The following is a 16,892-nucleotide window of genomic DNA, read 5'->3' on the forward strand; positions in this document are numbered from 1 at the left end:
CAGTCTAAAAGCTTGGAGGCTCTAGGCCAATTTTCAACCAACTGTCACAGAACATAAGTTTCAAAATATGTTTAAGCTAAACTGACAACTACAGAAAAAATGTAAGATTCTTTGAAAGGCTGGCTTATGTGAACTGACGAGGATCTCTGAAACCACATGCTATTTAACACACAGCGATACTCCACTGCAACGTTCCCACTCTCTTCTGGAGGGAATATTAAAAGAGGTAGAACAGATGCTTCCCTGAATTAAGCAGATCCAAGCAGTAGACAGACTCTTCCCACAGAGTGGCCAAAAGAAGTAGGGTTCATCCAAAAACTGAAAGGGCTAGGAGAGGTCCCCTGGCCTAGTAGCTCTCAAGCTGGAAGAAGCTAACCCAGGAAGGGTGCCTGTGTGCATGGGTTTCCCACCTTTCTATGCCAGAGAAGCTCCAATCTTAACTGCTGTAGACATCCATTCTCCCTGGAATATTTGACTCACTGCTACATGCTAAGCTCTTCATTTTACAGGTCACAAAACCAAGGCCAGAGTGATTCCATTAGGTATCCAAAGTGCCAGGGCAGCAAAGCTAGAACAAGCATTCCATAAATCCCCGGCTAAGGTGCCCTTCTATCAATTATACAACCTGTAAGACCTTAGGGCGTAAAATATTGGCAGCTGAGATGAGAAAGTATTTATCTGCTACAGTTAGTTTGTAGAATAGCTCTTGATCTTAGCTGTGTGATCAAATCTCCATGAGTCCTGGAGCAAGCCTTTTCCCCCTCGACCTGTCCAAGGAGTTCCAGGGAGTCTATGAAATCCCTGAAGCGGTACATTCAATTTAACATGTCTGTGTAAAATTCGTCCATAGCTTTCATTTGTTCTTCAAAAGTATCTGTGATCACACCAAATGGTAAAAATCAGTGTACCTGAAGAAGGGACTAGGAAAACTTGCCAGAAAGTCCTTTAACATAACATGCATGTTTACTATTAAACTACTCAGGTTATACAGGTAAATTCACACAGTGGTGAAAACAAAACCTGCACAGTACCTATGAAAATACAGTACTTGGTAGACTGATAAAAACAGATTTTATTTTACTTCTTGGATTTTACATAATTGAAAAAAGTATTTGATGTATAACATGCAACCTTCACTCTGTAAACCAAAACCAGCACTCCAAAGCCCTGAATAATTTGGGGGCTAGGGGATTATTGCTGTCTCTGAGTATTCCCTTTAGAAACTGATGGTGAGTAAGAGATGTCATGACAACTGACAGAGAACAACTGTTTCTTTCAATTCAACTGTAGACTCTTCAGGGAAAACGCTCATCTTTATAACTCTGTCAATTAGGCAAACACTAAAAACTGCCTCCTGCCCTTCATGCTGATAATGTCAGGGAAGACAAGTGGCTGATGTAATCCTGAAGATGGAGCTAATGTCCAGAGCCTCATTATCTATTAAGGGAGGCTTTCCCCCTACTTCCACTCTAGCAAAGGAAGAGCAAGATGCTGAATTATCTTCATGTGTGGACTGACAAGAAATAAACTGTAAAGTCGTTTTGAGGGAAAAACCTAGAAAACCAGCATGAACATAAACTAATTTGAGAAACAGTGCCCTACTGTATTTTGAAATAATATTCAGTATTTATCCAGAGGGTTTCTTATAATGGAGTAAAATAGAGAATTTCCTGAGGCTAGGAGATTACAATCATCTGAGAAACCAGGAGTAAGAATGCGTGCATTTAACTGCAAAGAAGGATATGCAGAACTGCCCACCTAGTCCTCACAGTGAGGACTCATCATGGAAATTATGCTTCAAGGTCAGTAAGCTAAATGACAAGAAGATGGTCTGTGCCAATAATTTAAATGTCAAGCGGCACCGGGCCAAGAAGGTGCACAGATATAAATCGGGCAGTGGCACTGATGTAATTATGGGCTTAGACGAATTCTCAAAGCCAGACCGGAAGCTGAACCACAGTCTTTGGGGAAAAGAGAGAATATGAGGGTAATTAGAGGAAAAAAGCAGAGGAAAGTTTTTTACTTTTTAAAAAAACCCCTAAAACTCTAAATAAAACTCAATGTCTGCAGAGGGACCTTCATGGTCCTCAAACATGCATAAAACAGGATGGAGGGAGGAAGGGGCCACCCACATCTTTATAAGCTCAGTGTCAGAGCAGAGCTGCACGTGCACGGCAGTGTGTGTCCCTCCCAGGGGCCTGGGACCTGGAGGGGTGCTCAGGTCCATGTGACTTGTGAGCATCCAGAACGAGGATCTCAGGAGGGAATTTCACAAGCACAGAACGTATTTTTTTCTCCCTGGACTCTGCTTTCTAGTTTTTCTCTCCCTCTGCTATTGTTTAATTTTGTGGTTCGACTTTTTGAAGAATGGTGGGAGGTACCGTGTTAAGCAATGCTCTAGGAATGAGGCTCAGCGGCGATGAAATCGGCCTCCCACGTCTTTCAAACCAACTGTGAGTCTGCTTAAAACACAAGGCAGACACAAATACGAAGAAGAGCAGGCAGGACGTCCTGTTCATCCTTGTATGTGCAGCATCTCTCCCCAGCACACAGTCGGCACAGAACGGATGCAGGCTCAAGGAAACCCGTCATTTTATCTAAACAGCTCTGTGGTCCGTTCTGTTTCTGAATAGGAGCCAACAGCCATATCACTTAATGTGCTTTTGAGCAATCTTTTGTTGATCCTTGTGCCTCCGTTAATGAAAGTGATTAAACAACCAAGTCTGGCTCAAAATTATCCTGATGGCAGAGCATCAGAGTTGAACATGGTCAAGAGATTTACAAAGGAGCCAAGAAACATCACTGGAAAAGCAGATATTAAAAAATCATGAGTATCCTCATGCTTTTAATTTTTATTTATTTATTTTTAACATCTTTGTTGGAGTATAATTGCTTTACGATGTTGTGTTAGTTTCTGCTGTATAACAAAGTGAATCAGCTATATGCGTACGTATATCCCCATATCCCCTCCCTCTTCTCATGCTTTTTAAAGAAGACAGTCAAAATAATTTCCAATTTTTTCTTCATGGTTAAGCAGAGTCTGATTATTACTAATACTAAATATCTGTACACTGTATTGCCTAAAAGCTTTATAGTAATAGTATTTATTAATACATGCCACAGAGAAGAAAAATTAAATGAAATAATTAGATTCCTAGGAATAATAAGCAACTCTTAATGCTCTGAGTATAATATAATTTTATAGGCTGAAATGACACTTATCAAGGATATTTATTAAGTATGGTTTAAACTATATTTCACAAAAACAACCCACTGAAATTTAGGAAATACCTATAAGGCATGGCTTATAAGTTTGGAGACAATATCATATACAGGATATTTAAGTAAATAAAGCCTGGACCAAAAAAAGTTTTAAAAAGCAGAAGATTCTTTTATTCATAAATATATTTTAAGAGAAAAATAAAGTTTTACAAATAAAGTTTGTAAAACAAATAAAGTTTGCCAATAGTACAGTTTTAAAGATAATGTTAAAAGCACAGATTCTGAGAAATTCTCCAGAAGCCCTGCTAGTATTTCATCTCGCATGAAGAGAAAGCAATTTGAGAACTGCTACCCAACGCCTAGTCTGACCAGCTGGTAAGATTCAGTAAGTGGGTGGCAAAGAGGAAAATCCTTGCATTTCATGGTGACCAGAGGGGAAGAGACTGGGCATAGTCATAAATATACTTTAAATTTTAGGAAGACTTTGTTAAAACAATTTAGTCAAAGACATGAGGAAGATTCTTTGACAAGAAGTTCAGGAAGGATTGGAGCTAAATAGTTCACAAAAATACAATTCTACGGAGTAGGCCTTGATACCTCAAAACAGATTTTAATTTAGGATATAGGCAATATTATAAATTAGAGGGCAGAAGATTATATGGTCAATAAACAGTCTTCAGAAAAATGCTCAGCTATTTGGAAAATGATTCAGTTAGTGTCTCCTATCATGCATTCCCCCAAATAAGTCCAAGCAACAGAATCAAAGATTTAAGTGTAGAAAACAGAACCTTTAGAGAAGCAACCCTGGATGGAAATGCAGGTAAATAAACACAGAATGGCAAGAAACCTGCCAATTCAAATTATGAACAATAATCATTAATGATTGTCAGGACTCACTTTTAAAACTCTGCTAATAAATGCTATCCCAGTTTGTGAACCCTGAGTGAATGAATTAATAAATAACCTGACATTTATGATTCTGGATAAAATAACTTCAAGGAACTTTAAAAATCAAGAACTTAGGATCCAGTTGCTCATTACTGAAATCTGACAATACCATGGAGAACTTACCTGCAGCAAATGACAGCTTTGCACGACAAAGCTAAGTCCAGAAAATACTGCCGTACTCCAAAAGTTAAGGCATACTTGAGAGTTTTCCCATCAATTATAAGAGCAAAGTCATTCTCCTTCCGAAGAGCATCACCAAGGGTAGTGCAGTGACGACTGAGAGTTTCCCTTGTTCCCTGTAAAATTAAACAAAAGATGCCCTCAACATTTACTCCCATTTGTTCTACCAAGGTTGTTCAGCAACTACTTTTAGTTATTTTTAGTGCTTTTTATGTTTCAAATTGCTTTCACATACCTCTACTCATCTGATTCTCACGAAAGCCCCTCAGAGAAGACTGGACAAACATTGTCAGAAAAAGTGAGCGACTCCCTTAAAGCCATACCCTGTTCCTAGCACGGTTGGGACTTGACTACACATCACCCATTCCCCTGCCATCTTTGCTCATTATTCCAACCACACGGTCGCAATCTTCTTAAAATATTTTCAGTACATTATCTTGTTAAAGCATAACAACGCTGAACTAGTCAAAATTGCTTAGCTATGAATCAAGGGGAAAAGTTGGGGAACGTAATTTAAATAATTTATGGGTATTCTTTCAGAAGTTGTCAATGCGACTGAAACTTAATTCTCAAGAGGAGGAAATGTAGTATCTGTAATCTCTTCCCACTTCATGAATTGGCGTCTATAACTTTAATCGCGATTTCATGATGTGGTACTTCAGCTGGGGATGGTGACATGTGGCCTAGTAATCTTGACGGATTGAATAAAAGAACCCCTTCCATCAATGAAGAGTTCATTTTCAGGCACAATAAAAACCTTTAGTGTCAAGAAAGGCTTTGTTCACCTCAGCTATATAGAGAGGTTGTATTTGTTTCCCTCTGTTAAGAACTATTGCTTTCCCAGCTCTTCAAAGGGAAAAAATTTCAAGATACTTAATTTTTCTCCCTAGATCCTGTAGACTTTTCCTATAACCTGATAGGGACAGCTTCTTATTTCAACGGAGCCCTAACATTATGAAGACACAGAACACGGGCTCTGCACAAGGAAATGTAAGGAACAATTACTTTCCTATTAGAGTTTTGTTCTGAGTGCTAGTATCTGAGCCCGCAGTTATTTATATAATAAATTTAACAAATCTATGTTTATATAATAAAATATACCTATAGTAAAAAATAATACATAATAATTTTTGTTATATTCAAAGGAGATATAATTATCGTTCCAATTTAAGACTGTGGTACAGTTATTTGAGTTATCTTCACAAAGAGGGAAGCAAAGACAGAGGTAATTAAAATTTTATATTGGGGATTTTTGAAGGTGTTTCTACATTCGTATTTCAAATGTGGTTCACACTACGTTCTGGAATTTCAGGATCTGTTTATCGAAATAACAGAACAGTGTTGTACCATAAAGTAAGCATGCCCAACCCTCCGAACGCTGGAACTTCATTTAACACTTCCCCTGTTCGCTGTTACACACAGTGACATGAAGGGCCGCCATATAGCAGCATTCTTTGCAAAATTTTCTGTTCACACTTTACATCGGGGAGAAAGAGCTGTTTTAATTTACAGGCCTTACGCTCCTATTTCCTACTGGAAATTTTTGGCCCAAGAGAATTTTAAGAAAAGGAGGTAAAAAGTGTCAGCAAGACTCTGCAAGCAAATTTATCAATGACTATCCATAGCAGATTACCCTGGATTGTCTTAAAAGCAAATTCCCATAGATGAAATGAACAAACAAGCAGATTAATACACAGATAAAAAATGAAAATAAAATAAAACAATATTCAGCATGTACCACACACCAGTCAGTACACACACAGATACAGTACTTCAGTTAACACTTACTACAACCCTGTGCAGGAGGCACAACTATTGTCCCCATTCTGCAGATGATAAGCATGAGACTTAGAGTTTAATTTCCTTGCCCCAAAACACATGGCTACTAAGTAGAGAAACCAAACTCAGAATTAAATTTCTGTACTAGCTAGTCATTCTCTACATTATCCAGCAAAAACAAAACCAACAGTACCAGGCATAGCAAATCATAAGTGAAATCCCCATACCATTTCCCCTGTTGTTTCCCTAGAGCCCTCATCATCTGTCTCTCATCTTGTCTTTACCACCAACAGAGCCTTCTCTTTACAAAACAAACTTGAAACACAAATGAGTCTCTTCTTGCTCTAAAATTTTTCAATGGCTTCTACTGCTTACATGATAAAATCTAAAATCCAAGTCCAGCTAACTTTCGTTCGCTTTTCTCTTCACAACCTTGACTCCTTTATTCCCTCTCTCTGGACCACCCTTTCCTCCTGAGATATTCCATCTTTGAAACCAAGCTGTCCTCCCAAGCCCTCCCAGACTCACTCCATGCTATCATGTGTAATTCACTCTATGCTAGCAAGACCCTCAGTTCCTTGAGGGGAGAGACAACGTTTAATGTGGTTCCCAGCCACAAACAGTGCCTGTAATTACAGACGCTCGGGAAAGACATATTTATGGAATGAGAGCACTGATAAATTTTGATTTCACCCCACTGGAAGCACTCCATTTCCCCTCTATTATCACTTCTGATTTGAGAGAGAGACAGACAGGCAGTCAGTCTTCTCCTTCGTGCTCTTTAATTTTCTAGAGAATAATAGGGATTATTACTTCAACAGTCTTTCAAACCAAGGCACTGTCCACTGAAATGCATGTGTGTGTACCTGTGTATTTATTTGCTTGCCTGCCTATCTACCTATCTACTTACCTACCCATCCATCCATCCATCCACCCATCCATCCATCCATCCATCCATCCGCTACTCTGTTTTTTTAAGTTTTGCCCAAGTCACTCCTGATCTGAAAACCTAAATGAAACCTGAGATGTACCTCAAGAGGACTTCAAATTTCTTTATAGATCAGCTGCAAAGCAAGACTCAAAGTCAAGTAAACCCCTGGCTGTGCAAGCCCCTCATGATCCTGTCTGTTCGACACAGTCCTGTGCACCCCACTCTCCCTTCTTCTGAGGGCGTTCTCTAACATCTTAAAATGTACTGAGAACTTATTTGTGGGGTCAGCATCCCTGGGTTTCCTGGGTGATTATCACAGATCTGCAGCAAATCAAACAGTGTCAGGAGATGTAATAGAGATCACATTTCAGAAGGTGAGTGAAAATCTTCGCACAGTGAATTCTCCAGTCAGCCTACCTAGGGCGCAAGGTAACAGCAACAGAAAAGCTGCAAACACTTTCTTATTTTCGTTTACAGTTTTATTTTGTAAGCAGCTCTGTTGTTGGCTGTGTGCTGCCAGTTACATGTTATATTTCACCCTTATTTATACTGCCAGGAGTATTTTAAAATTCTTTTATTTATGAAAGTTTATTGCTTCTCCTGTAAGCCTGGGAGCCATACTTTACGGCCATATTGCATTGAAGCTTATCTCCTGTAGCTAGAAATAAATTTATTACTACATTAGCTGTTGCTTTGTTTTCTTTTTGGTTACCGAAGGGGGAAATGTTTAAACGTTTAAACTTAGTGACATGTGAAAGTGTAAATATATAAATGAGAAGCTAACTCAGAAAAAGGATAAAAGACCATAGAGTACAACAACATAAAAGTTCTGTATCTCCTTATGCTACAAAGTCTTATTTGTGGGCTGAAAGAAAAGGAGCATTTGTTGCTATAATCAGGGAGAGTCAGAAGTAAAGGCAGTTTGGGGAGACAGACAGGCATTCAGGCGTCTCACCAGGCGGGGACCCAGGTATGGGAAGGAGCCGCAGGGAAAGCGGGATTTGCCTGCACCTCTCACAGCCTGCATCCCATGTGGACACGACAGTTGAGCATTCAGCTCTCCTCTCCCTGTCCCTGGGCTGCACCTAGCCAAGTGCTCATCAGGGGCCCTTATGAGCTCCTCCAAGCTTTCCTGCTTTGCCAAGTCACAATTCAGTCTACAGCCAACACTTCTCTGTTCTTAGTCCTGACACAACAGGGACTAGAAAGGGAATAAAATCACCTCCCCCTGAGGACAGGCTCTACTCCAGCTCTCCTCTCTTATATGGGTGCTCATTACTGCTGATCTATACTTTCACCCAGGCCTAGCCAATTCCAATGTTCCCAGAGGTTACTCCAGACCTTTTCTTCCCTTCTTCAGACTCCAAATTTGGCTCCTGTTAGTGCAGCAAACATCTCCCTGCTTTACTGAGAACATTCGTAAATTATTCTCTCAACTTTCCTCTCTTAATCTCAAAACTTCCCTTTACCTAATCCTCCCTAATTCCTGAGCTGGGAGGAAGACCTGCCTTCTTTTCTCACCTCTGTTCCTCCCTCTTCTCCCCTGCATCTTTATTCTCCCCCACTGTCACTCTTTCTTTCCCTTAAGACTACATACGGAAAGCAATGAACAATAAATAAACCAAGAAATGTCCCCAACTCTATTTTTCCTGAGTCCTCCAGGTGACATGAATACCTCCACCTTCTGGATTCTCCAAATATGTGTTTATACTTACACAATGTAGCGTGATGTATAATTGCTTATCTGTTTATATCTCTACTTCCCTGCAGGACTGAGGTCCTTGATAAAGAGATGAAATAAAATCAATACAAGCTTGGTAATAAAAGAATAACCAAATTATTAATGATTGGAGAATACCTTGTGGGAAGTTACAATGATTTTGTTGTGTGACCATTGTTTTTTACTGCCTGTAAAACTCCTGTGTAATCTTGGACACTTTTAATTAGAGCAATAAATAAAATGTTAGTGTGCTTATTTTATTGCAGAGGAAATGGAGAACAAAGTGGTGGTTATGATCTAACATCTCCTTCTATCTCATATAACAGAAATTGTCTAATGAATAATGGAATCAACACCTAGACTAGCTACTTAGTGATCAAGCAGGTTATATAATAGTGGATTTATGAGAAGACAACAATGTGTATTTGGTTTATAAGAAACACGCTTGGAAAAGAAAAAAGAAAGAAAGATGCTTGGCAGATAATGAGGTCAAGTACAATTCCTCACAAAGATTAGCTCAGACCAAAGGGCCTTAATAAAGTTCTATTTGCATCTTTGTATTGCCTGGCAAAATAGATAACATGTTCATACAATACCTGTCGGGGAGGGGGAAATTTCCCACCCTCTGCTTCTTGAGTTTTTTTGGCTGGCCTAATAATTAAATTGGCACAAGACAGATTAACAGGAGGGAAAAACCCCCAAATTTAATTAGTACACATGGAGGTCTCATAGAAATGGGACCTAAGAAGTGACCAAAGCAGGCAGTTTTTATAATTTTTAGACAAAGAAACAACAAATTTGTAAAGAATTGACAAGACAGAGACGTTTAAGCTTGGGGTAGTAAATTAGTGAGGCAGTAACAAATTTTGTTTAAACAGCCTTCTTGGCCTGGAATTTCCTCTCTCTAGTGATAAGGATGTCTATCTACCTCCTGGTGCAGGGCGGGTACTTTTCAAATGGGAGATTTATTTCTTGCTTTCTAAAGACAAAGGAGGGTCAGAATGTTCTTCTTGGATTGGCTGTTTCTTAAGTAACTTTAATTCAAAATATTCAATATGCCAGTCTGGCATATTTTAGGGTGGCCTGCCCTGACCCCCACCATACCCTCCAATAAAATAAAATAACAACAATTTTTAAGAAATCAAAGACTGGCATCTTTATGATAATCTTTTTTTTTTTTTTTTTTTTTTTTTTTGCGGTACGCGGGCCTCTCACTGTTGTGGCCTCTCCCGTTGCGGAGCACAGGCTCCGGACGCGCAGGCTCAGCGGCCATGGCTCACGGGCCCAGCCGCTCCGCGGCATGTGGGATCTTCCCGGACCGGGGCACGAACCCGTGTCCCCTGTATTGGCAGGCGGACTCTCAACCACTGCGCCACCAGGGAAGCCCTATGATAATCTTTTAAAATTACTTTTACATGACGTTTGCCGAGGAAATCTTTGATAAAAATCACAGAGGGCACCCTAGACAATGAACACACTTTTATAGTGAAATAAATTGAAAGCCCTGACTTGTTTGGAAAGTATCATAGTGTGCAAGATGTCGTTTGCATTTTGGCAAAAACTCTGCTTGGAACACTCTAAAGAATCCAGAGGCCAGATGTGCAAAGAACATGTTAGGCCACCTAAGAACTATGATTTTGATGGCCCCAAATGTAATGTTGCAGAAAGCACTTGCATAAAAATGGCCCTTTTCAGCCTCTGGCCTTTGGTTTTTCTTCCTGATTCCTTTCAGGGGTTTACAGAACAGAGAGTCTTACTTAGGAACATATCCAGGAAACACCCCAGTAGAGAATGTGGAAATATCCCTAAGGAGAGGTAAATAAAAGCCTCTTGCCTTTGACTAGAACACCAGTCTATTCCAGTCTAACCAGCAGAAATGATGTGAAGGTTACAGACAGTGTAAAATGTTAACACCTAAATGTCGTGGTGTGGGTGTCGTATGGGTGTCGTAACACCCACATCCTGCTCCAGGGCCACAGTTACTTATAGTGACAGAAGAAAATGTGTGATAACTCATCTTATCCCAGAAGGAGTCATCAGCAAGGCTAAGCCCAAGAGCAAAAGTTAAAGGAAAAAAGTATACATATAATACTTATTTAGTTCAAACTATATGTTGGTATTTGGGTCAGAATACAAATAAGCCTTCAGCACCTGGATTTATTCCTGGGAATCTCTTAAATGTGTGCAGGTCAAATGATAAATTTATGTTTATCGTAAGTTTATCATGAGTTCACCACCAGTTAAGTGAAATAAGCATAGAATTTTGGCTAATGCTGAATCACTTTTGGAAGACACACAACTTTCACCCTTGTCAGAATGGACTTAAGTTTATGAAGCCTGTGCTTCTCACTTCAGTAGCAGCACAGCGGGTTTCTGTTTTCACTTACTTTCCACCAAAAGGACAAAATGCAACATAATGTTACAGGAGAACATCTTGTGGAACAAAGACGGTGACTGATGAAATAAGACAACTTGCTGGAGGTTGGGTCACTGTAAAATAACTCTTCAGAACTCATCAGCTGATGTGCACAAGTTACCAATCAGTGTAGAGAAGGCAGCCATCAACATATAACAAATATGTAACCATAAAAAAGTGGGGCTTTTTTAGTTAGAAAGCCAAGGATGGCCATGAGGGTTCACATGATGCTTCTGGGCACCAATAACATCTGAAGCAAAACGATGACGCCACATGGTAAAGGACTTAAGTTCCAGAAGCTGTAACATACCCCATGGCTCAGAACACAAGGCTTTCCTCACCTTTAGGTGGTTGTAGAATATAAGGTGAAAACAAGCTAATCAAGCATTTTTCACCTTTCTTGGAAAGGAAATATTAGGTGTTTTATTTTGAAAAAAAGTTCCTTATGAAAAAACTAAATGAGAAATAAGGAATGGCTTCAACCACTAACTTAAGACACCAAGAACCCCAAAATACTTTTGGATCAGGTGGCTACCTAGGCTCAGCGTTCTACAAAGGATTATATCCCACATCATAGGTGTCACAGGTAAGTTTATTTCATGGCCTATCGATAAACTTCTTCACCAGGAGTACATATGTATTCCAATCTACCTCGTCCTTATTTATTTTTTCACTTGACTAACTAGCAGTAATATGGTATCAGAATGACTCGGTTTGAATCGTTGTTCTCCCACTTCATGGCTGTCTTTCTTCAGGCAGGTTACTTAATTTCTCTCAATCAAATTTTTCTCATTCATAAGATTGGGTTAATATCTCTTTTGTAGGGTTATTGTGGTGACAAGATGTGCTAACTCAGGTGTCCTGCCCAGTGCTTGGCTCAGAGGTGATTTCCAGGAAAGACTAATTCTTTTCCTTCCTCTGACATCAGGTCTAAGAGAGATGTCAACATCCGAAGAAGAATGAATGTTCTGCAACCTGTCAATCACTGCACAACATCAGTGCAATCCAAGTGGTATATTACTGAGATGATTTTCAGTTTCCTTTTGAAATCTCCTAATGGCAATTTTATTTCAATCTACTTTTTCATTGCTAACACCCAACTCTACTAGCTACTACTTCTTCTACATAAAAACTATCTGGAAACCTGTCTTCCCTCAATTACAGAAAAGATGGCATTATCTCTTCTCATATGGCATGTAGCTCTTGCTAGATGGTAGGAGGACAAATATTTATAAAGTTAACCTAGACTGCTTTTCTTTATCTCTTAATTTGTCTCTAACCTGATACAACTCTTCTTTAAAAAACTAAATTTATTTATTTATTTATTTTCAGCTGCACTGGGTGTTCGTTGCTGCTCTAGTTGCGGTGAGCGGGGGCTACTCTTCATTGCGGTGCGCGGGCTTCTCATTGCGGTGACTCCTCTTGTTGTGGAGCACGGGCTCTAGGCGCGTGGGCTTCAGTAGTTGTGGCTCGCGGGCTCTAGAGCGCAGGCTCACGCAGTTGTGGCGCACGGGCTTAGTTGCTCCGCGGCATGTGGGATCTTCCTGGACCAGGGCTTGAACCCATGTCCCCTGCATTGGCAGGTGGATTCTTAACCACTGCACCACCAGGGAGGCCCTGATACAACTCTTGAGCAGAAAATAACTTGAAAGTTACAAAGTGATTTGGCATTTCTCTCATACTATGTTTTTTTGCAGATGACCACATCAATATATGTTAGACTTTAAGCTCTCATAAAGATATATATATATATATATATATATGCAGTTACATAAAATAGCATTATATGCAAATGAGAGCTTCACAAATAGTAGGTTGAAAATAACTAATGATAAACAAAACATAGAGGACTTATTTCGCTGGCATGTTCTTCAGCTCTAACACCATCAACTTAACTTCTTAGGTATTGATGATTTTTAAAAGCAGATAAATAAATACTCTGTGTGTGTGTGTGTGTGTGTGTGTGTGTGTGTGTGTGTGAAAAAACCTTAGCTTACCTACTTGGTTTTAAAACCTACTATCAGTTAAGTTAAAATGTCAAATAAGAGAATATATATAAAAATCTTAAACTAACACCTATTTTATTAGCTGTTTTGGTGGTTTGTGGCCCCATCTCATCATCATTTAAGACATGAGGTATTTACAAATTTATGGCCAAATAATGTTTCATTCTTTCTCTATTTTTGCACTCTCCAAATGTTCATACCCTAAAATTACAAATCAATGGAACATTCCAATGACATTCTTAATAATACATTCTGACCATATCAAGTATGGACAATGTTAGCACGTTCTTAAAGAGTGAGTTATGATTTCCATGACAGCAACGTCGGTAAACCATTGGGTATTATCTTTTGACACTGTATTATTGATTCAGTGGAACACTGGTCATTCCATATAACCCTATGCAACACATATATCAACTACTTCTTTAGCTACTGCAGGCGGTAGTAAGTGGTAAAGAACATATACCTGAGAATAAAGAGAAATTACGTTTATATACAATTGGTCCATTTAGTATTCATCCCCGTCAGGATCACTCCCTCTCTTGGACAGTTTCTGACCAGAAAAACTGGTGTTTCTAAACTCCTAGGCTACATTAGAACATAACCTTTAAAAACATACTTGTATAGAACCAAACCAACATAAAGTCATTTTTCTAAAATAGGTAAAGGCAGACAGAAGGTGAAATCATTAAAAACATATGGCCAAAGAGGTCTTCTAAAACAGCTTAGTGGAAGGCAGCCAAGCAAATGCACTTAATCAATACATATTGCTAAATATAATGAAGAGGGAAACAGAGAAAAAAAATTTTTTCATGCTTTGCTGATACACAGATATGAGCTTTCCAGGGCAGGCGTAGATATGAAACACTGTAATTGAGGAAATGGCCCAATCTCCCAGTAGGGTCATGCCATCTGAAACAGGTCAAAGAATGGAAGAAGCTAAGAAAAGGAAGTTGCAGCGCTGGGTAAATTGCTCTTGGCCCCTGGGCAGAGGTTTGGGATTTGGGGTTATGATAGGTTCCATCAGGCAAATAATTCGTTGTGAGGCATCTATTCTCGTTTTGGGTACCCTAGAGAGAAAGGCAGAAAGTGTCCAATCTGGGTCTAAGTCTATCTTTCAGTGTTGGGATGGCGGCACAGAGCAAAGACAGACAAATCCCGGGAAAGGAAGGAAGAGTGAGGTAGGGGATATAATTATATAATTTAAATAGTTTTGTGGATAAAGGCTTTTACCAAAGCTCTCACAGTAATTATTTGAAACCACCACTGAAAGTCTCCTAAACACTTATTTTGAGCTTGGCATTAAATATTCTCCAGCGGCGGCGGTGACTCAAGGGCAGGAGGAAGTGTCCTGGAGGAACTGGATGGGCAGACATCCAGTCTCTCGTATGGCCTTCAATTCAGCCAGAAGAGGCTGCGCAGAATATACAACCGGTTTTTTGAAAATAAGCAAATTACCAAATCAACGGTTTGGAGACAGTAACAACTGGGGTCTGTGAGAAATTCTTACCCAGAACCACAAAGAAAGCTGATGTTGGGCCCATTTCCCTAATGATTTGAATTAATTAATGTAGGAATACCGAAGAATCATTATCTGCTGTGTTTTCTCACTGCACATTCCAAATGCACACCATGTCCATTATTTCCCACATCCATTCAAATAAATCTATGTACAACTGTCACAGTAAAACGAAATATAGGGTCGTTCCCGAATTTCGTAAATACAAGATGCCCAAACGCCACCATCTCCCAGAAGAACATTCCTCTTTCAGCTGCTCTGCAGTCCTGGTGGTGAGCGGGAGAGGAGGTAGGGACAAGCTGGCAAACGTGGGGCGTGCCTTCCAGAATGCTTTTTTCTGAGACTGAGTCCCCTTTACCTCTGGAGAAGGAAGGGTTATTTAAGAACAAAAAGAAAAACAGTTTTGGACTTAGAGCAATCTAGGTCAAGAGTCAGGATCCCACAGGCGTTAGCTTTGTGAACTCAAAGTCTCCATCTGTATTTGAGACAGACACCGTCATCCGTATAGAAGCAGAGGCTAACGCGTGCAGATTTACCTGACACATAGGTTTCCTGTAAACTGTCAATTTTATGGCTATGCTGATTCATCAAAAGATACAAAAAAAAGAGATGCAAAAAAAGTCACAAGGCATGGTCTGCTCACCTCAAAAATGCCATCAAGCTGTTGGGAGGTGGCAAGAGGGCAGACTGATTAGAAGGCATTTAACGGTAATTCTAGGTCTCAGAGAGTCTTAGAAGAGCTCAGATGTTTAGCCAAAAAAAAAAAGATAAAGACTATTCAGGCTTAGGGGGAGGAAGAATTTCTCAGAACAGCAACACTATGAATCTGTGAACAACTTCACTTAAGGATCTGAACACAACCCAAGATTACAGAATTTTGTTTGAGCAAAGGGGACACATTTTGTTTTTATGAGACCAAACAATGGGTTTGATGGAACTTTTTCAACCACAGTCTTTGGCTTGTGGCAGACATCATCTTAAATCAGAGGAACAGAGAACAGATTATTTGTTCGTATGTTATTTTCTTTTTTTGTAATGTTTATATATAGTTTTTACTAACCCGTTTCTCTCAAACGGAACAAAGTTGGCTTTCTTCACTGAGAGCTACTTGAAGTAAGCCGTGTGCCAGACAGCATTTGAACAATCATCCTGCAATGGGACATTATAAAAACACATCTTTGCTTTTGATAGGGATACATTAACACCTTAAAAGTTAAACTGAGACCTTACACATTTTCAGGCCAAAAAAGCTGAAACAGCTTTGCTAATGGCAAAAGAGAATTCACAATACTAAAGTTCCCGAGCTGGCAGTGGAGGAAAACTCAGTGTGGTTTAAAACCTGCCTGAACTATTTTTCAAAGCAATACAAAACGTACTGCATTAGACTCATGGGACATATCAAGACAAAACTTGAAGTAGCCTCAATTCTCTTTTTTCCCCTCCTTTTCCGGAGTCAAGTCAATAACTTGCTTATTCTGGACTTCTTTCAGAAGCCGTTCAACAGTGACTGGTTCCCCAAGCAGTAAGGTTTGTCTGCATAATACATATAAGTCGAGCTTAAAAGGGTGCAGATGACAACTTCACCATTTATGTCATGAATGCCTGTAAGTTACATTTGAAGCTTACATGGTGTTAGAAAATCAAATTCGGCTAGGAAAAAAAATGTGCAATCCCATAAAGGGCTTTCTTTTCCCGTGGTGTTGAAAAATATATATTCTTATCCTTGTTAATATGAAATGTGGTTAACAATTTATTTTCTGTAAAATATATGAGGGAGGGAAAAGACTGGTATCCATAATCAAACCTAGGCTGGCTTAAGTTCATATTTGCAAATTAAGTAGAGAAATTTAAGTAGTGAGGAGGGCAGCTGTTTAAAATCACCTCTTACAGCAGCTGGCAAAACGAAACTCCCCCTACCCCCAGGAGTAATGATGCTAAAAGAAATGATCACGATCATGGTAATGGTCCATACTTCTTATGTGCTTACTAAATGCCAGACCTTGGACTTAAAAGGTACTGTTTTGTTTAATCCTCACAACAACATCCTAGAGATGGATATTATTATTATTATTTTATAAGAGTCACTGGCAGCTGAGGCCCAGAGAACTCTTATTTTCTTAGACTCTGGAATCCAGTGACTTAGGTACAGCCTCCAGGGCTGCTTAGCACTA

The 16,892-nt window shown here is 39.5% G+C and overlaps 1 protein-coding gene across 6 annotated transcripts in view; it reads right to left on the bottom strand.

Moving 5' to 3' along the window:
- ATP8A1 (ATPase phospholipid transporting 8A1) overlaps positions 1 to 16,892 on the bottom strand; it is a 235,562-nt gene that overhangs the window by 71,600 nt on the left and 147,070 nt on the right. For all 6 annotated transcript variants that reach the window (XM_067735836.1, XM_067735834.1, XM_067735838.1 and 3 more), the window contains one exon: positions 4,294 to 4,466. In XM_067735836.1, coding sequence (XP_067591937.1) covers positions 4,294 to 4,466 — 173 coding nt within the window. The remainder of the gene's footprint in view (positions 1 to 4,293; positions 4,467 to 16,892) is intronic.

Source organism: Pseudorca crassidens, chromosome 4, assembly GCF_039906515.1.
Source record: "Pseudorca crassidens isolate mPseCra1 chromosome 4, mPseCra1.hap1, whole genome shotgun sequence".
NCBI classification, from domain to species: domain Eukaryota; kingdom Metazoa; phylum Chordata; class Mammalia; order Artiodactyla; family Delphinidae; genus Pseudorca; species Pseudorca crassidens.